A 22000-nucleotide genomic window follows, 5' to 3' on the forward strand; every position below is an offset into this window, starting at 1 on the left:
TAGCTGGGATTACAGGCACGCGCCACCATGCCCAGCTAATTTTTTGTAGTTTTAGTAGAGACGGGGTTTCACCATGTTGACCAGGATGGTCTCGATCTCTTGACCTTGTGATCCACCCGCCTCGGCCTCCCAAAGTGCTGGGATTACAGGCTTGAGCCACCGCGCCCGGCCTTGCCTGGGTTTCTTACCGTCTGTGAAAGTCAGTGTTCTCCTGTTAGAAGGAACAGCAATGGCACCTACCTGGCAGGGTTGGTGTCAGGGTCAAGGTTTAATCATGGGAAGTGTTTAACGCTGCAGAACACAGTGGGCCCCAGGGAAATATAAATGCTAGCAAGGAGTGAGCCCTTTGCCACCATGCCATGTGAAATTAAAACTGCTCTGATCGGAAGTGGATGGGGAGGAGTCAACCTTTTCCCTGCCCATTCCTTGCAGTAGGCCTTGATGAAGCTTTTCTACTAGTTTGAAAATCACTGGACTTTGGCTGGGCATGGTGGCTTATGCCTGTAATCCCGGTACTTGGGAGGCCAAGGCAGGTGGATCACCTGAGGTCAGAAGTTCAAGACCAGCATGAACAACATGGAAAAATCCTTTCTCTACTAAAAATACAAAAATTAGCTGGGCGTGGTAGTGGGCGCCTGTAATCCCAACTACTCGGGAGACTGAGGCAGAAGAACTGCTTGAACCCAGCAGGTGGAGATTGCAGTGAGCTGAGATGGCACCACTGCACTCCAGCCTGGGGCACAGAGCGAGACTCTGCATCAGAAAATAAATAAATCACTGTACTTTGCATTCCTGGGGTTAATTTCTACATGTATTTCCTAAACCCAAGGGTTCAAGTAGGGTTAGCTGCTGGTGCCAGGCCTGGAGCACAGTCTGGGGGTGGAGTCTCTATTCCTCCTCAGAGAGCCCAGCGCAAGAGCCTGAGGGGGATCCAGCGAGTCACCCGCCACCAAAGAGCATCAGTAGGACAGCCTGGCCTAGGTCCTTGCTCCCCAGCATCAGAAGCTGGGCTTTGTGTCCTGAGAGGGACAACTGTCTGCATCTCACTCCAGACACAGACATCCCTGCTGGCCGAGGAGGAAGGCCTTAGAGAGGGGTTTCCCTGAAGAAGAAAAACATCTCCCCAACAGAATAGGAAGCTGTCACCCTTTTCCAAGATATGAGGCCTGGAAGGAAATTCTCCTTCATGTTTCGGTTATAAATGAGTTAATCCAAGTTACGTACTTAACACATGTTAAACATGCAGTGGGTCTTCACTTAGAGCTGTTATTTTTACTCCATAATCCCAATTTTTCTTATATCTATTAAAGTCAGCATGGTGTTGAGTGAGTTGAGTGGGTGTTTAGAGTCCAATAAATATACAGAACTGCAGTAAAAATTCTGTCCAAGGAAAACACTCTTATATTCTTCATATTATGAATAGACAAAAGAGATTCACACAATATGACATGCTCTATGTGAAGCAAAAATGAATCCTTTCTAGTTTGGCTCAAGGTCACTTTGCTATCATGTTAATGCCTAGAATTTCTAGCTACGCCAGCTCCTGCAGGAATTCTAGCAGCATTTACAGCTCCAGCATCCCTCTATCCTGAGTGGGATGCTGTGCAGTTAAGGATCTTTCCTGAGAACCCTAATAAGTGAGATTTTATCACAGCATTGCTGATCCCAAATTAACAGGACAGTGGCAGTTCTAGAGGCAGCCTGTAGCTTCCATTAACAAAGGTTAGCTATTGCCAAAGGCAGACCAGAATAGAACACTCTGGGGAGTAACATAGTATCTTATTAAGTTAAAAATACATTAATGGCTTTCGTATTGGTTTCTTATTTTGGAATGAGGAAAAAAATATAGATCTCATAATCACCGTAGTCTAAGTAAAAAGCCACTTTAAAAATTAATATGTATTTACCTACAATACTGCTTATGAATTATTTTTGTATAGAGTACACAAAGTCCCTCAAAGGACAATGATAACTCTTCCTGTAACTGCATCAAGCTACTTGCAAGACTAAACTTAGGGCTTATTTGGAAGAAATTAAAAGTGGTACAAGATTTTAAAATCAACTTTTTTTTTGAGACGGAGTATCTGTCACCCAGTCTGGAGTGCAGCTCACTGCAACCTCCACCTCCCGGGTGAAGCAATTCTATTGCTTCAGCCTCCCGAGTAGCTGGGATAACAGGCGCATGCCACCATGCCTGGCTAATTTTGTATTTTTAGTAGAGACGGGGTTTCACCATGTTGGCCAGGTTGCTCTCAAACTCAGGTGATCTGCCCGCCTCAGCCTCCCAAAGTGCTGGGATTATAACCGTGAGCCAGCGCACCAGGAAAACTGGTTTTGATTCTGACAAGCCAAACCAGTTCAGAAAGTCTCCGAGACTCCTCTCCCCACCCTACTTTGCTGTTTCCCTGTTAAAGGAAAAAAATGTTATTTGCACCCATCTTCAATCACTGAACTTTAGAGCATTTTCTTAAAAAGAACCTAAGAGTTGGAAGCAAGGGCACAGAGTTCTTATCCTTCACTTATGTGCACTGAGAAAGAACATATCTTACATCATTTATGGAATAACAGACTGTTACAGCAAGTTCAAGCTTACCTCATTTCGAATGACCTGCTAACTGGTCCACTGATGGGGTAAGTTCTAGAGCCCTGCACCCTCCAAGATGCCCAAGGATGGGGACTGTCTGAAGGAACGCTTTGCTTGGGTGGGAAGTAGCAGTCCCTGAGCTGACTGTGATGGAATCAAAATAACTGCACAGGTGTTAAATGCTCCATGTGGGTAACACCCCTCACATCCCACCCCCTTCTGTTCCCAAACACAAACGAACCGCTCCACCTTCTTTCTCCTCCCAAGAACTGCAGTGGTGCTCTCCTTCAACCCCACCAGCTTCCCAGATGTGCACGGCTGGTAACCAGGGCTTTGGCAGGGTCCTTTGCAGGGCTGAAAGTGGGGGTCAAAGAGGTCACCGTACTCCAGGGGCTGAGCTACTCGTCCTTGGTCAGGATGGACAGGCCCCTGCCTCAAATAAAGGCTAGAAGTGTTTTTTTCTGGGTGACTTCTTCCCTATACAGAAAATGGCTAAGCTAGCTGAGGCAATCTGTAGTTGGCTTCAGAATCAGCAAAGGGGAGGGGAAGAGCCTCACAACAAACAGTGGTAACAGAAGGTTTGTGTGGGAAGGTGGTTGAGTTTGGTCTAAAACAAGCAGTGTCTCTGGTAATGAGCTGTTGGTAGGAAATACGCAGCGCTTGCAGCCTTTGAAAGAGCACCACTGCTGCTTCTCGAGGGCAGGCTTTGGGCATGGGGGAGGGCAAGAGAAGTGAAGCAAAGATCCAACGAACACTAATGTGCGTGGAGGCATGACAGAGCCTCCACTGCCAAGCGTGCCATCCACAGGCCCTGCAGAGAGGCCTAGCTCTGCTCTGGGCACTGGATGATCTTTGGTACCTCACCTACCTTTTCTGAATCACAGCTGGCTCATCGGTAAAATGAGGACACCTAAGCTATCAGTCAGGGTCCTGGCAGGAGACAGATGGCACATTCAGATGGAGTCACCGAGGAGAGCTTCATAAAGGGACTATTTACAAAGGGTGTAGGCAGGGTTGAGAAACTCCAATGAGGACAGTGATGTACCAGAGGCCTGGCAAAAGCAGGGAGTCAGGACTGAGACTGGCTTGAGGGACAAGGGGAGGGTGTGGCTACTAACCCCCCCAGAAGTTGCCTGACAGGACTTGTGGGCCTTGGCAGAGAAGCCCAGCCACCGCCAACCCACAGCTGGCGGGAGGGAGCCAGGGGAATGAATTCCCTGACTTCTCTGTTCTCTCTTCTGCCGGGCTCCTCCCAGAGTATCTGTGGATCCTGACAGGAAGCCAGGACAGGTCAACAGTGGCCAGCCTCCTGGAGAGAAGTGCATGGCAGCAAGGGGGCCTGGAGGGGCACACAGAGAGCCTCTAGCACACCCCAAGTACCCAACGGGGCTGGTGGGGGTGTAAAATGTCACTATAAATGCCAGCCTGGCAGTCACTCACTGCCCATTAGATCAGATTATTTGGCATTTACTTACCAAAGGGCCACCATATAACTTTATTCTTAGGTGGTAAAACCCAGGGTCAAACAAGATGTGGTCACCTACTCATAGTGAAAAACAAAACTTTTACAAAGTTGACAGATAACATTTATTAAAACATGTCATACAAAAGGGCGTGGTCTCTTCTATAAGAAGAAAATATTAAACAGTAACATTCAATTAAGTAAAACCATGCTGTGCACTGAAGACAGCAATATATAAAGACAAAACTATTCAACTTTTGCAACATAGGCATAACATTTCACAAAATATCAATAAGATATGCACCTAATGATAATCTGCTTATCATCAAATGGTTTTGTGGCCTAAGGGTCACCTGACTTGCATAAATAAAGTACTTTTCTGGACGAAACATTGGGAACCTCATAAAAGGAAAGAAGGCAGCAGCAACTAACATGACACAGGCTTCAAGCAAAAAAAAATAAGTCACATTTGCAAAATGTGTTCCAGCATCTTCCCATAGGGCACTATCAGTAGAGATTTGAAATAAGAAACTTGTACCTTTAAATATGTAAGTAGCAAAGAAAAAACCCCAAACAAACCCTGGTTTCACTGAACAAAGTTATTCACCCACTAACGCAACCTAAATCACAAAATTGGTGGCATGGAAGGGGTCGGGGATAACATGGCTGGTTTCCAGCGACCCTAAATTATCACAGACCTTCCAAAAGCAAAAACCTGGACTTGTCGTGATGGCGCCCTCTCCACGCCCACCCAGAGGCCACCGCACATCCCCTTCCCCAGGGAATGCATGGCTTTGAAGCTTCTGCTATGCCTCAACTTCACTTCCACAGCAGCTTGGGAATGTGTGAGCCTCTCAAGGAGGGAGCCCCGGAGGCTAAGTAGCTTTCCCCGATGGTTAGAAGCCGGCCTTAGGGTCAGGTTAGTTCAGCAAATGCCCACTAGAATGGAGGGGATCCTTTTGGGCAAGCTTTTAAAGTAATGGCCAAAAGGGACCAGAGGAAGATGAGACCTAGAAATCAGAATCAACAGGCTGGGGCCCTGGAGCGCCTGCAGGCACCCCACAGCCCAGTAGGGAAAGTTATCGCAGTCCTTCCTTAGTTAATGGTGACATACACTTCACCATGTGGATTACTGTCATGTGTGTATCTAAAGGTAAAAACATGGCGTAAGTATAAACTTTTTTTTTCTCACACTGTCACCCAGGCTGGAATGCAGTGGAGCGATCTAGGCTCACCGCTACCTCTGCCTCCTGGGTTCAAGCAATTCTCTGCCTAAGTCTCCCAAGCAGCTGGGATTACAGGAGCCCACCACCCCGCCTGGCTAATTTTTGTATTTTTAGTAGAGACAGAGTGTCATCATCTTGGCCAGGCTGGTCTTGAACTTCTGACTTTGTGGTCTACCCGCCTCGGCCTCCCAAAGTGTTGGGATTACAGGTGTGAGCCACCGTGTCTGGCCAGTGTAAGTATGAATATTAAATACCACTGGTGGTGCCTTGAAGCCCCTTCCCATAGGGTTGAAGAAAAACCACAGTTAAGACTCAGAGTAGAGGACAAATACCTTGGTTGTAGGCCATTGACGTGATCCCTGAAAGACTATTTGAACAATGTTACCCACAACGATCCAAACTCATTAGGAAGGATAGAGGTTTCTAAAGCTGTATTGAGGTGAAAGGAAGAGACTATTCCTCAACCCAAGGTGGGGAGGAAAAAAAGGTAAAACCCAGAGTACAAAAATTCACTTTTAATATTCAAACTAAAGCAATGCCCTTCTCCTGCCTCTCTGAACATGGCCAGCATTTCAGATACTTACCACCTCACAGGGTCTGGTTGCCTGATAAACAATCCCAATTTCTACCAAAACCTCAAATACCACAGAAAACTTAAAAAGAACAGATGTGAGAAACTTATTTCAGTTCTACATTTAGTAGCTGATGGACACATAAGGCTTTCAAGAAGACGCTCTTCTCTTCACAACATATTAAGTCCTGGCACAGCTGACTACTTCCAAAACTACCACCCAAGGCTGGCCACCACTCTCGGCTGAACAAAAACTCTTCCTCGTGACAAGGGCACTATGCTGATTTCAGCAGAACTGAAGGACCACGACTCTCCTGGAGTATCTATATTTTTACCTTGCAGACTCTTCTCCCAGTGTCCTAATGCTCACAGGAATAGACTTCAATGAGAAATGGCACACCAAACCTTCCAAACCGGCAGAAATGTTCTGGTAATACCATGGGAGAGGGTGATCAGTTTTTGGCAGAACAAAATGGCATCACCACCTTAGTACTGAAATTAGCAGGAGTAATAAAACAATTTCTCCTCAAATATAATGGCTAGGATCATACCTAAAAACCCACTGTCCTCTACCATGAGAAAAAGAAAAGGAGACATCAGGTTTGATTGTACAGTCACCTCCGTATACGTGTGTCAGATACAGAGAAAGGACTGCTAACCGGTAACGTTTCAATACTAAGAGAAGCTATTCATGTGGCAAACAACCAAGAGGTAATATCTAGTTTCTAGGTTTAAAAAAAAACAATATATATATATTTATAATAAAGTTTTAAATACAAAGTGCTTTTTATATATCGAGAATGATACAGTGTTGTGAATAAATCCCTGTTTGTAATCTTGCTTACAAGAGTTAACTGGTAAATAAGTATTTTCTTTCCTCTTTCCAGACAATGTTCAACAAGTAAACACCTTGGTGTTAGGAGCTTGAGAATCAGAGGCCATTGCCAGCAATGTCTATTACATTACAGCAAAGCCAAATTAAAATAAAATTTCACCCCAAATCCAAGAAAAATTATTTTTATTTTAAGGAAAAAAAGTTTCTGTTTAGAAGTAAATAAACCAGTACATTTATGGAAAAGATGACATAGTAGTGGCACCCTGTCCTACCCTGGTAATAACCTCAGGTGGATTACACAGCTTAAAAGCATGTGTAACATACCTTTCTTTTTGACCTAAACCATCTAACTGATGGGCAGAAAAGGTCTCAGAATAGCTGCTTTTCTTTTTTTTTTTGGTAGGCATAGCTTCGTGGACTTGTAAATTTAAGCAGCTTTATCTAAAATTTGGGAGCATGAATCTGTAGACGACTTTGCTAAACTTAGGACTCCTTTCAAAACCACATTCCAGCACTCAAAGAACTGGCAGTATTAGCTCAGTGTACCCCTCTAAAGAGTATCTCCTCCACCTTGAAAGAATGTATTTTCAAGGTTCTTCTTGGGGAGCTTTTTCCCCTTAGGTATAACCACTCATAGAATCCTATCTGCTCTCTCACCGATTGGTGGAGTGTCGCCTTACACTCTATGAACTACTAAAGTCCACAGGGAAGTCTCAGCCACAACTTGTGGCTCCTTCCCAATAAGCATGGTCGCTGACCGCCTTCTTTGTAGAGCACCATAATCTAAGACAGAGCAGGGGCTGCAGTGGCCCATGGTACCGTGATCAGAGTCACAGCAGCTTGGCATCTACCAGCTACAGAGTAGACCCCACTGCATGGAGGCTACAATTAAGTAAACAGGATTTGGGAAAGCAAACCAATGAGAAATATCTCTCTCTGGCATCCTAGAGAATTACAATTAGATACAACTGTTTAAACTCTATGTTAGTACTAAAATACAAAACACTGCCTTATCAAGAGTCTGAAACACCTTGTGACAGTAGTGGCATCTTATAGAAACTGAAACTTGTACCGTAAGTTATCTGTTTCATATTCAGAAAGTCACTCTCTTAGCATCTCCATAGTTTTAGTTAAAATATCCTTTAGAAAGAATACACCAGAAAGAGAGCTCTGTTAACCAATTTCTCATCCTAGGAATCCCATGATTTGTAGCTTTTACATAAGTAGCATTTCCTTCAGTGAAACAGCTACCAAATCAAATCCATATTATCTAAGTATCTATAGCAAGAGCAAAATAAAATTTCAGCACGACCTTGTAACAATGAGTGATCCAGAGCTGTTGCCACTCGAAACGGAACTGGTGGGATGGAGTCCAGTTCCAAGAGCAGGTGACTCCGTCCACCTCTCTCAATCACAACTGGTCGGAAGGTTTACCTTGCCAGCTGGGCAGTGTGTTAACTCACCCCATTACCCATTCCAGGCCAGGACTGGAACACACAAATTTCAGGAATTAGATTTTTTTAATTGGCCTACTTAGAGCTGGTCTTTCAGAAATATCTTCCTTTTTTTTTTTTTAAGCTTCTCTCATAATAGCAAGTAGCACGCATCATCTGTGCCCAGATTTGCATTAATTACCATAGTTTATTTTTGTGCATGCCACTCAAGGGCCAGATCCTATTTTTAGTTAGCCTCAGTTGTATTCTGCTCAGCCTTTGCAGCTTCATAGGACTTGGTACAAGAAGTCACATGCCGGTGGAAACTGTCCCTCCACATAAACCTCTTTGCACAGATATTACACTCATACGGCTTTATGCCTGTGTGAATTTTCATGTGGCCCACAAGATGGTGCTTCATTTTGAATTTCTTACCGCAGACACCACAGCCATAAGGCCGAAGACCAAGGTGCATGCTCATGTGTCGATCTCGCTGACTCTTGTGAGTGAAACTTTTCCCACACTGACAAGGATACAGCTTGTCGGTGGCTGAGAATCCTAAGTGGGAAGCTTCTTCTTTAATCCCTGTTACCATTTCAATATTCTCACTGTAGCCTGCTGCGAGGGCAGCCTCCTGTCTGTGCCCAATTAGATTCCCATCTGACCTCTCTCCAGAAAATTCTTCCATGGAAGAGCCATAGAAATCCACCTGCTCATCATAATTGCTTTCGTCAGCCTGTTCATCAAACTCAGCTTCTACTTTTTTTTCCCCGATGTGAAAGTCCTCCTCCACTCCTGAAGGCTGGACTGTGTGCTCTGTCTGCACAGTGTTGATGGACTCTGTGACCTGGTGCTCGTCGTAGGCTGTGTGCACATCCATGCCCTCGCAAGCCTGTTCTAAGCGCTCGGGCTTCACGTGGATCCAGCGTTTGTGGGCCATGATGCTGGGCTTGCTGTACATGGGCCGGGCGTAGTGGAACTCGGCGCTGTCGCTGGCACCCTCCTCCCCATCCTGGCTCGCCATTTCTGTGCTGAGTCGGTCATGCTCTGTGGACGAGTTGCTGGGCAGGTATTCATGCTCAGTGAGCTGAGATGACAGCTCATCTTTGGTGCTCTCCTCTTCATTCTCACCATCCCTCAGTTCTTGGGTTTTGGGAAAATCAGTATGACCCCCAGAGCCCAACTCAAAGCTCTCTACCAGGCCATTATAACTACTGCTGCTTGGTGACTGGTGATCACTGCCATGATTTAGCTTCTGACAAAGGACTGTAGGGTTTCCCTCTAAAACTTCAGTGCATTTGTCTACCACATGCCACATCTGGAGGAAGCTTGCTGCTGTCAGGTAACTTACAATTTCTGGAGCAGGCATTACTAGACGTCCTGTGTAACTAGATAGGAGAATGTTCTCAAACACTCTTGGGTTCATCACATCAGGCAAAACAATTCTCCTGCTGTTTTTCAGAAGTACCTGGTCACAAAAGTAGGGTGAACTAGCAGCAAGAACAGCTTTGTGTGCCCGGAAAATGTGGCCTTGGACAACAATGGAGACGTCACATAATTGTCCTTGCTGGCGCTGCTGGTTCAGTTTCTGTAGAATGGTGCTGGAAAAATCAGGAAATTCTACCCGAAAAGAGTTTGTTCCAGGCTCCATTTCATCACAAATCTTGTTCAGTGCTGTAAGAGAAAGAAAAATTAGTACTAATACCAGTCCAAAGAGAAACTGATTTTATCCCCTGCTCCATCATTAAGACAAAGTCCAAGTTCCACAAAGTACACTAGCTTATGGGCCCTAATGGGTGAAGAATTCAATCCCAAGAGCAAAGCTTGCAGGTTTGAGTTTGCCAAAAGCAGGACTCACCACTGCTCCTTGTGGAGCTCCTGATTTTGTCTCTGTGTCTGTGGGGAAGAGAGCTGAATCCTCAGTGACAGGATTTGTAAGCTATACAAATCTCCTAAGTAAAACCAAGTATTGTAAATATTTATAGTTAAAACAAACATGACACCCATTCAAACAATAGAACTTTTTTTTTTTTTTTTTTGAGACGGAGTTTCACTCATGTTACCCAGGCTGGAGTGCAATGGCACGATCTCGGCTCACCGCAACCTCCGCCTCCTGGGTTCAGGCAATTCTCCTGCCTCAGCCTCCTGAGTAGCTGGGATTACAGGCATGCGCCACCATGCCCAGCTAATTTTTTGTATTTTTAGTAGAGACGGGGTTTCACCATGTTGACCAGGATGGTCTCGATCTCTTGACCTCGTGATCCACCCGCCTCGGCCTCCCAAAGTGCTGGGATTACAGGCTTGAGCCACCGCGCCCGGCCCAGAACTTTTTTTTTAAATGAGATGGGCCTTGCTCTGTTGCCCAGGCTGGAGTGCAGTGGCACAATCATAGTTCACTGCAGCCTTGAAGTCTTGGGTGATCAAGCAATCATCCTGCCTCAGTCTCCTGAGTAGCTGGGACTATATGCACATGCCCAGCCAGTTTTTTAAAAAAATTAAAAGTTTTTTTTTTCTTTTTTTTTGTAGAGACAGGGCTCTCGCTTTGTTGCCCAGGTTCGTCTTGAACTCCTAACTACAAATGATCCACCCACCTCAACCTCCTAAAGTGTTGGGATTCCAGGCATGAGCCATCGCTCCTGGCGGTTTTTTTTAAAGAGATGAGGGTCTCACTCTTTTACTCAGGCTGCAGCGTAGTGGCACGATCATAGCCACTGTAGTCTTGAAATCCTGGGCTCAAGTGATCCCCTCACCTCAGCCTCCTGTGTGGCTGAGACTGCACATACACCACTGTGCCCAGCTCAAAATGACAGAATTTTTAAGCCTCAGATTTTTTTTTTTTTTTTGAGACGGAGTCTTGCTCTGTTGCCAGGCTGGAGTGCAGTGGTGCGATCTCGGCTCACACAACCTCTGAATCCCCGGTTTAAGCCATTCTCCTGCCTCAGCCTCCCAAGTGGCTAGGATTACAGGCATGTGCCACCACACTCAACTAATTTTTGTATTTTTAGCAGAGACAGGGTTTCACCATGTTCGCCAGGATGGTCTTGATCTCCTGACCTTGTGATCCACCTGCCTTGGCCTCCCAAAGTGCTGGGATTAGAGGCATGAGCCACCCGGCCCTGCCCTAAGTCTCAGATTTAACATTTGACAGGCTGTAAGGGAGGGAGAACAGGATGGTGGGAACAAGGAAAAGTGTATGCAAAGGCTCAGAGGCAGGAATGAATTTGGCAATTTCAAGGAATTAGAAGGAGACCATTAGGCTAGAGTATAGTCAGGGAATGAGGGGCCTGGAGGCTGGAGTGGGAAGGACAGGACAATTGCACCTTTGGTCTTTCAGAACCAGATGGGCACAGTTACTCAGGCCCTGAGCAATGCAGGTTTCTCTAGCCGCTGCCAGAATTTTAGCCGTTTAAGAGCTTCTGAGGATAGGAAACCGAATGAAACTGCAAGGTGAGGTATTCTTATCTCATGATTTCCAAACTGTCTAAAGAGTTATAGACCAAAGAGGATAGTATGTCCCTGCTACCTAACACAGTCAATCAGAAGACACAGTTACAACAAAGAATAAGGCATTGCCTGTGTTGCTACTGTAAATATATTCTGTGGGGTAAGTCAAGCATTAGAAACAATTCCTAACAATGGCATACAAGATGAGCTGTGCTAGAGATTCTGCCCATACTCCACAATCCCCCACAATTCTGTAATTAAAACAAAAAACAAAAACCAAAAAAACACCAAAACGATTTATCACTGCTGTGTCACCTTGCTCTGATCCTATATCCAAACATTGCTAAATTACCAAGTTTTCTTTGATTTTTTTTTTTTATTTTTTGAGACAGGGTTTCACTCTTGTTACCCAGGCTGGAGTGCAGTGGCGTGATCACAGCTCGCTGCAGTCTCAAACTCCCAGGCTCAGGTGATCCTTCCATCGCAGCCTCCTGAGTAGCTGGGACTTCAGGCATGACCACCACCTGGCTAATTTTTGTATTTTTTGCAGAGACAGTTTCGCCACGTTGTCCAGGCTGGTCTCGAATTCCTGAACTCAAGCGATATGCCCGCCTGGCCTCCCAAAGTGCTGGAATGACAGGCATGAGCCACCGCGCCCAGCCCCAAGTTTCCTAAGTGTGATATAAAAGAGCCAGATAACACAAAGACTGAAAGTCATCTTTGAGGGACAGGGCGAGATGACAAGAGAAGAAATGAAGGTTTCGTGAGTAATTATGACATGCTAGGGACTGCATACCTTTTTTTACTTAATCTTTATAATTACTCTGCAAATGCAGGGCTTGATAATCTGAAGTTCAGCTATATAAGTAACTTTCCCAAGGTTAAAAGCTAGTTTGTATTAAGTCGAAATGTAAATTCAGGTCTGTATGACTCTAAAGTCTCTATGCTGTTTTTCCTATCACATCACTCTGCCTCCTCTAAGATGCCCAAAATGCCAGATTAGTCATTAATAATCTTAAAAGGTAGTGTTTTCAGAGTGAAGTATTATAGTTTTATACATCTTAAAACATTTCATAGTAATTTAAAACAAAAATAGATCATGAAAAAAACTATTTAGGTATTCGTAATTTCAAAAAGAAAAGTTGACTATATAAATGAGTAGACTAAAAGTATGTAAATTCTGGAAACTACATCTGGGTGAACAGATTCTCTGCTAGATCTCACCACTGTAGAATTTTGTTTTTAGCTATTTGAAAAAGGGGGTGTGGGATAACACATGCACATGTAAAAAAATTTATAGAAAGGTGTAAAAAAAAAAAACTCCATCATTTATTCCTAGTCTCCCCCAAAGGAAATCACCATTAAATTCCTGTTTTTATTTCTAGAAACTTCTCTGTGCATATATCAGAATAAATCATATACATCCTTTAAAAATCCCTACTCAACTGGGTTCATTACCTACATTTTATTCTACACTTAGCTTTTGTCACTTAATATATCTTGGAGATCTTCCCACATTAGCACAAAAAGAGCTAACTCATTCTGTTTAATGACCACATAGCTTTCTATTACAGCTAGTGCTCGACTTACGACCATGATTGGTTCCGACAGACCGGTCGTAACACGATTTGGTCGTAAGTTGAGTAGGCTATACGTACAGTACTGTGAAATGATGTTATAAAAATCTTTGTCATATTTTATCATAATTTTCTTTCATTGTTGTTATATATCATAATTTTCTTTGTTCATTTTATGCCATTTGTATCAGAAAATGGGCTATTTAACAGAAAATCTGTTCTGCTAGATATCCCTCATCTGTACAGCTAGTGCTTGACTTACGACCACGATGGGTTCCGACAGACCGGTCGTAACATGATCTGGTCCTAAGTTGAGTAGGCTATATGCACGTGGAGATGGTAGTGCTGCCGGAAGCTGGTCCGCAGTCGTACGCCCAGCTGGGCAATGTTTGTGCTGCCAGACGTGGAGCAGTCGTGGCTAGCAATTGTGGTCGTAAAGTTGAACGGTCGTAAGTTGCATAGGTTGTAAGTCGATCGATACCTGTAATTAATTCATCCAGACTATCAACAAACTTACGTGCGCCTTCCTCATCCGCACTCGCTGCTTCTCCAGTCATTCGAACACTATGCATTTGGAATCTTTTCTTGAATCTCTGGAACCAGCCAGTGCTTGCTACAAATTCTTGACTGTAATCTTCTCCAGCACGCTCCTTCAGAGTCTGAAATAGACTTCTCGCCTTCATCTGCACAGTAGAAAGACTTAATGGTGTCCGTTTTTGAATTTGATCTTCCATCCAAATATATAGCAATTTCTCCATTTCGTGGATGGGCCCGCTTCGTTGCTTTGTTATAACTGTTGATCGCATGGGTGCAGAACCTTTCACAGCTTCACGAATTCTTTCTTTATCTTTCAAAATCGTCGACACAGTCGAGTGAGATAACTTCGTATCACGTGCGATCACATTCACTTTCTTTCCTCCTTCGTACTGCTTAATTACCTTCATTTTCGTGTCGAGATCGATGGCCTTTCTTTCCTTCTTGGCAGGCTGAGGCGTAGACAAAGACGATTTCCTCTTGGTAGACATCTTGGGAGGGGTTTGATGAAAAATATCCAAGACACAAAACACAAATTGCTGCACCGAGTCTGGGATAATAGTTGAAATGGTGCATGCGGAGATAGTAGTGCTGCCGGAAGCTGGTCCGCGCTGTCGTACGCCCAACTGGGCAACGTTTGCGCTGCCAGACGCGAAGCAGTCGTGGCTAGCGATTGTGGTTGTAAAGTCGAATGGTCGTAAGTTGCATAGGTCGTAAGTCGATCAATACCTGTATATGGATGTATCGTAATTTAAGCAGTTCTCCTCTTACAGAATTTCAGTTGGCAGGGGTTTTGAAATCACAAGCAATGCTACAATAGATATTTTTACGTAACTATCTTGCATACCTTTGGAAATACCTATAGCTTAATTTCTACCAGTGGAATTGCCGGGTTGAAGAGCTGTGCATTTGACATAGCCTTGAACTCTTGGGTCATCAAGCAATCCTCCTGCCTCAGCCTCTTGAGTAGCTGGGACAATAGGCACGGCACTATGCCTAGCTAATTTTTTTTAAAAAATTTCTGGGCCGGGCATGGTGGCTCAAGCCTGTAATCCCAGCACTTTGGGAGGCCGAGGCAGGTGGATCACGAGGTCAAGAGATCAAGACCATCCTGGTCAACATGGTGAAACCCCGCCTCTACTAAAAATACAAAAAATCAGCTGGGCATGGTGGCGCGTGCCTGTAATCCCAGCTACTCAGGAGATTGAGGCAGGAGAATTGCCTGAACCCAGGAGGCGGAGGTTGCGGTGAGCCGATATGGCGCCATTGCACTCCAGCCTGGGTAACAAGAGTGAAACTCCGTCTCAAAAAAAAATTTAAAAAAATAAATAATAAAAAAAATTTCTGGTACATATTACCAAATTACTTGCCAGAAAGCCTACACCAAGTTACACTCTCACCAACAATCAATGACAGTGTCTATTTAGCACTCTTACCAACACTGGATGTCATTTAAACAAGAAAAATAAAGTCTGCATATCTCCTAAGTGACATGATTCATTCCTGTTCTGATCTGCATTTTCTAAATTATGAATGAGGCTGGCACTGTTTACTTATGTTTACTGGTCATTTGTGTTTTTTTCTTATAAAATCAGTCACATCCTTGATTCAAATAAATTGGGCAATTAATCTTATTGATCTGTAGGGTTTTTTGTAAATTCAGAAAGTTAACTTTATCCTATGTTGTGATATTTTTTTTCAGTTAGCTGATTTTATAGATTTTTTTGCCAAGGGTTTGTGTCAGACATAGGAGGGCATTCACAACTCCAAAATAATAATAATATTATTTTAAGAGATGGGTCTCACCATGTTGCCCAGGCTGGTCTTAAACTCCTGGGCTCAAGCAGTCCTCCTGCCTTGGCCTCCCAAAGTGCTGGGATGACAAGTGACAAGTGTAAGCCATTACATCTGGCCCAAAATTATTTTTGAAAATAAAAATAATTATTCAGGTTGTTATCCTGGTACCATTAAAAAAAAAAAAAAAAAAATGAAACCTTTAATACATGGAGTTTATCTTGGCATGAAGAGTAAGGTTGGGACCCAGTCCTTTTTCCTCCATAAAGGCGAGCCATTTCTGTAACACTGTTTGTCAAATAACCTATGTTTTCTTCATAAAGTTCAAGTTATCTGTTGTGAAACTCTAGATGATGGGATATAAGACATTTAAAATCAGTTCTACAGGCCAGGCTTGATGGCTCATGCCTGTAATCCCAGCATTTTGAGAGGCCAAGGTGGGTGGATCTCCTGAGGTCAGGAGTTCAAGACCAGTCTGGCCAACATGGTGAAACCCTGTCTCTACTAAAAATACAAAAAAGTTAGCTGGGCGTGGTGACATGCACCTGTAATCCCAGCTACTAGGAAGGCTGAGGCAGGGGAATTGCTTGAACTGGGAGGTGGAGGTACCAGTGAGCTACGATCGCGCCACTGCACTCCAGCTTGGGTTACACAGGGGGACTCTGTCTCAAAAAAATAAAAATAAAAATAAATCAGTCCTACAAAAATAAATGCCACAAGGGAAGTTATGGAAAATGTTGCAGTCAGAAGCTCCACGGGTTGGTCCCTCCACCAATACAACCAGGAAGCTGGAAAAATAATCAAAATCACGATTTCGGGACTCTGGAAGCAGATCAGACACTCACAGCAACAAGAGAGTGCTGGATGAAGGGAGGCTGCTGAAGGAAGCTCAGAAGAGATCAGTGTGCATAAATCCCCATTCCACAGCCCTGCCACAGGCAGCCTGCAGGAAGGTGGCCTGTGTTCCCACAGCAGCTGGCTCATACAAGGGGTGGCAGGTGGAGGAAGAACCTTGTTTTCCAAAAATGTGCGGTTGTGGATTTTGGCCAGTCTGGCAAACCCGCTCACCTTTTTTGGGCCCCCTCAGCTAGAGTGGTTCCCGGGGTGGCATCTATCACAAGATTTAAGACACCTATACCTACATCTATACAAGTGCATACACAGATCCAGACTTTTAAGGAAATCTACCAGGTCACAGGCTGGCTGCATGGATAAGAGCAAAAAAAAAAAAAAACTTGAGCGACCACATGCAACAAGGAATACAGAGTTTACAAAATAGGAAAAGTCATTGTACAGACAACTGTAACCTCACCAAGTCACAAAAGCAATCCCTGAGGGGGAGAATCTGATTTCCAGAGTTATCACAATATCATACTCCAAATGCCCAGTTCTCAACAAGAAAGTAAAAGCATACATAGAAAAAGGAATATATGGTGCGTTCACAGGAAAAATAATTAGAAACCGTCCCTGCGGAAACGCTGACACTGTACTCACAAGTTGCAGAGGTTAAATCCATTGTTTTAAATACGCTCAAAGAACAAAAGAAAACGATGAATAAAGAAAATCAGGAGAACAATATCAATAAGGAGATAGAAAATATAAAAAGAGGCCAGCACAGTGGCTCATGCCTGTAATCCCAGCACTTTGGAAGGCCGAGGTGGGCAGATTACTTGGGGTCAGGAGTTTGAGACCAGCCTAGCCAACATGGTGAAACCTTGTCTCTACTAAAAATATAAAAATTGGCTGGTCACAGTGGTGTGTGCCTGTAATCCCAGTTACCCAGGAGGCTGAGCATGAGACGCGCTCGAACCTAGGAAGCAGAGGTTGCAGTGAGCTGAGATGGCACCACTGCACTCCAGCCTGGGTGACAGAGCGAGACCCTGTCTCAAAACAACAACAACAACAAAAGAAAAATGCACACAACCTGAGGTGCCTGTGGGACACCATCATACATATCATGAGAGCTCCAGAAGTAGAGGCACAGAAAAGGGCTGAAAACCAATTTGAAGAAATATATAATGGTCAAACACTTCTAAAAACTGATAAAAGATTTGAACCTACACATCTAAGCAGCTCAACAAACTCTAAGCAGGATAAAGTTAAAGAGATCCACATTGAGACACATTGTAGTCAAATCGTAGAAATAGCCAAAGCCAAAGAGAATCTTGAAAGCTGCAAGAGAGAAGCTCCTAGTCACATAAAAGGAATCCTCACTAAAATTAACAGCTAATTTCTCATCAGAAATCAGGGAGGCCATAGGCAGTAGACAATCTATTTTAAGTGCTTTAAAAAAAAAATCTGTCAATTAAGATCTGGCAAAAGTATCCTTTCAAGAATGAAGGAGAAACCAAGACATTTTCGGAAAAACAAGCTAAGAATGTTCGTTACCTGCAGACCCGCTCTGTAAGAAATGATAAAGAGGTCCTTCAGGCTGAGATAAAAGAACATCAGACAGAAATTCAAAGCCACACAAAAAAGCAAAGATTGCTGGTAAAGGTTAACTATATAGGTAAATATAAAAGTCACCATTGGTTGGGCTCAGTGGCTCACTCCTATAATCCCAGCACTTTGGAAGACTGCTGCAGGTGCGTCAGAGGTTGTGATCAGCCCAGTCAACATGGTGAAACCCCTTTTCCCCCACCAAATAACAAAAATTAGCCAGGCATTGTGGCATGCACCCGTAATCCCACTTACTCGGGAGGCTGAGGCAGTAGAATTGCTTGAACCTAGGAGGCAGAGGTTGCAGTGAGCAGAGATCACGCCACTGCACTCCAGCCTGGGCAACAGAGAGAGGAGACTCCGTCTCAAAAAAAAAANAAAAAAAAAAAAAAAAATCCACAATTGTTGCACTTTTGGTTTATAATTCCTTTGTTCCTATATGATTTAAAAGTCTAATGCATAAAATAATAATTATAAACCTGATGTAATCAGTGACAATGACAACATGAAGGTGGGCAGACAGGAGACATACATTGCAGTGACTATACTAAACCTAAGTTGGTATTATTCAATCTAAGTTGTTACAAGTTTAAAATGTTAATTGCAAACCCCAAAGTAACTACTAAGAAAATAACTAAAAACATACACCAAAAGAAGAGAATCAAAATGGTGTACTGCGAAACAAACCCAAAACCCCTAAATAATAAAAAGTCGGATGGGGGCAATAATGGAAGAATTGAGGAGTAAAAAACATGTAAGACATACAGAAAACAAATAGCTAAACAGTAAAGTGAATCCTTGCCAGTAGTTGGATTAAAAAGACTTATCTATGTGTAGTCTACAAGAGACTCACTTTAGATATAATGATACAAAGAGGTTGAAAGCAAAAGGATGAAAAAAGATATTCCATGTAAGCATAACAAAAAATGGCCTGAGATGGCTATATTCTCAGAAATAATAGATTTTAAATCAAAAAACGTTACAAGGGATGAAGAATTACATGTTGAGTAAAAAGTTTCAATCTATCAAGAAAATATAACAATTATAAACATGTATACACCTAACAAAATAACTCCAAAATATATGAAGTAAAAGTGGATAAAATTGAAGGAAGAAATAGGCAGTTCTATAATAAAAGGTGGAGACTCCAATAACCCACTTCCAAGAATGGATAGAAAAAGCAGACAGAAGATCTATATGGAAATAGGAGACTTGAGCAACATCATAAGCCAGTTAAGCCTACTACAAAGGCATATACAGGCATACCTCAGAGATACTGTTGGTTTAGTTCAAGAACACTGCAATAAAGCAAACAGCATAATAAAGTAAGCCACATGCATTTTGGTATCCCAGTGCATATAAAAGTTATGTTTACACTACACTATAGTCTATTAAGTGTGTAATAGCAGGATGTATTAAAAAAATGTACTCACCTTAATTTAAAAATACTCTATTGCTAAAAAAATGCTAACAATCATCTGAGCCTTCAGCCAGCTGTAATCTTTTTTCTGGTGGAGGATCTCATCTTGGGTGGATGGCTGCTGACTGATCAGGGTGGTGACTGAAGGATGGGGTAGCTGTAGCAATTTCTTTTTTTGTTTCCCAAGACAGGGTCTTGCTCTGTTGCCCAGGATGAAATGCAGTGGTGTGATCACGGCTCACTGCAGCCTCAACCTCCTGGGCTCGAGCAGTTCTCCTGCCTCAGCCTCCCAAGTAGCTGGGACTACAGGCATGCATCACCATGTCCAGCTAATTTTTGTATTTTTTGTAGACAGGGCCTCGCCATGTTGCCCAGGATAGTCTTGAGCTCCTGGGCTCAGGCAATCTGCCTGCCTCGGCCTGTCAAAGTGCTGGAACTACAGGCATGGGCCATCATGTCTGGCCTGGCAATTTCTTAAAATAGGACAATAGGGAAGTTTGCCACATTAATTGATTCTTCTTTTCACAAAAGATTTCTCAGTAGCATGCAATGCTGTTTGATAGCGTTTTGCCCAGAGTAGAACTTCTTCCACAAAATTTGAGTCAATCTTTTTAAATTCTACTGATGCTTTATCAATAAAGTTTATATTCTAAATCAGGGGTGTCCAATCTTTTGGCTTCTCTGAGCCACAGTGAAAGAACTGTCTGGACCGCACATAAAATACATTAACACTAATGACAGCAGATGAGCTTAAACACAAACAAAAACAAAATCCTCAGCTGGGCGCAGTGACTCATACCTGTAATCCCAAGCACTTTGGGAGGTCAAGGTGGGCGGATCACGAGGTCAGAAGTTGGAGACCATCTGGCCAACATAGTGAAACCCATTCTCTACTAAAAATACAAAAATTAGAGAGCAAGTGATGAGAGAGAGAGGAGAGAGAGAGAGAAAGAGAAAGAGAAAGAGAGAGAGAAAGAGAAAGAAAAAGAGAAAGAAAAATAGAGACAAAGTGAGGAACACCAGATTGCCATCCCAGGGGAACAGAATGCAACCCGTATCTAGAGAGCTGTCACATTCCAAGAAATATTTAAATTGTGTTGATTTTCTTCTGGAAAACTGAGCCCAGGGAATGAAGCTCTCCATCAAGTCATGGCTTTGCAGGCAATAGATCAGAGGATATTGCCAGTTTTCTAATGGATTATTGTTATCGGGCAGATTTTCTCTGAAGGATTCACTTACCTACCCAGCCATTGAAATCTGCTCAGCTTCCAGGTTTAGTACTAAAACTTACTTTGCTTCATCTTATGTGAGGTCTATGGAGATGAAGGACTGTTCCAGATGAGAAGAGTGAGGAACATGTAGAAGGAAAGTCTAAGAGAGCAAGAGAGATTTGGCCAACACTAAGAGAATGTCACTGCATTGACTCTACCCACTGGAAAATGTGGATGCCAGCTTTCTGTGAGCAGAGTGAATAAGAGGGCATGAAATGTGCTAGAAGAACAAACTCAAATAATAGTCCTCACAGAGGCTGGAGCAAAAACCACTTCAGACATTGGTGATATTCCCTTTTTTAGACATAGACAGCTCTGTAATTCTGCCTCATTAAAATAAATGCCTCAAAAAAAAAAAAAAATACAAAAATTAGCCAGGTGTGGTGGTGCGAGCCTGTAGTCCAGCTATTCGGGAGGCTGAGGGAGGAGAATCACTCAAACCTGGGAGATGGAGGTTGTAGTGACCTGAGACTGCGTCACTGCACTCCAGCCTGGGCAACAGAGCGAGACCCTGTCTCAAAGGAAAAAAAAAAAAAAAAAAAAAAAAAAATCTCATGTTTTAGGAAAGGTTATGAGTATGTGTTGAGTTACACTCAAAGCCGTCCTGGGCCACAGGTTGGAAAAGCTTACCCTAAGTACTTTGTTGTCAATAGTGTTCATGGCATCTTTACCAGGAGTAGATTCCATTTCAAGAAATCACTTTCTTTGCTCATCCCTAAAAGTAACTTCTCATCCACTCAAGTTTTATCATGATTTTGCAACAATTGAGTCCCATCTTCAGGCTCTACTTGTTTCTATTTCTCTTGCTATTTCCACTATATCTCCAATTACTTCCTCCACTCAAGTCTTGAGCACCTCAAAGTCATCCGTGGGGGTTGGAATCAACTTCTGTTAATGCTATTTTGATCTCCTCCCATCAACCACAAACGTTCTTAATGGCAGCTAGAATAGTGAATCCTTTCCAAAACATTTTTTTTCTTTCTGTTTGATTCTTTGTATTTTATTATTTTTTTTTAAGATAGTTTTGCTCTGTTGCTTAGGCTGAAGTGCGGTGGCATGATCCCAGCTCACTGCAATCTCTGCTTCCTGCCTTCAAGCGATACCCCTGCCTCACCCTCCTAACTAGCTGGGATTACAGGCATGTGCCACCATGTTAATTTCTGTATTTTTTTTTTTAGTAGAGACAGGGTTTCACCATGTTGGCCGTGCTGGTCTTGAACTCTTGACCTCAAGTGATTCACCTGCCTCAGCTTCCCAAAGTGCTGGGATTACAGGTGTGAGCTACTGTGCTGCCTCCAAAACATTTTCAATTTACTTTGCCCAGAGATCCATCAGAGCATTAGAGGAATCACTATCAATAGCAGCTCTAGTAGCTATACAGCCTTATAAAATATTCTTTTTTTTTTTTTG

The 22000-nt window shown here is 43.3% G+C and overlaps 1 protein-coding gene across 2 annotated transcripts in view; it reads right to left on the reverse strand.

Annotated features, from left to right (window-relative positions):
- Positions 1–4147: 4147 nt before the first annotated feature.
- The window catches only part of ZBTB43 (zinc finger and BTB domain containing 43), a 32900-nt gene continuing 15047 nt past the window's right edge, over positions 4148–22000 (reverse strand). For both annotated transcript variants that reach the window (XM_017549126.2, XM_017549128.2), the window contains one exon: positions 4148–9785. In XM_017549126.2, coding sequence (XP_017404615.1) covers positions 8359–9762 — 1404 coding nt within the window. In that variant the 5' untranslated portion in view covers positions 9763–9785 and the 3' untranslated portion in view covers positions 4148–8358. The remainder of the gene's footprint in view (positions 9786–22000) is intronic.

The sequence above is a fragment of the Cebus imitator genome, unplaced genomic scaffold (assembly GCF_001604975.1).
Source record: "Cebus imitator isolate Cc_AM_T3 unplaced genomic scaffold, Cebus_imitator-1.0 Scaffold216, whole genome shotgun sequence".
Lineage (NCBI taxonomy): Eukaryota > Metazoa > Chordata > Mammalia > Primates > Cebidae > Cebus > Cebus imitator.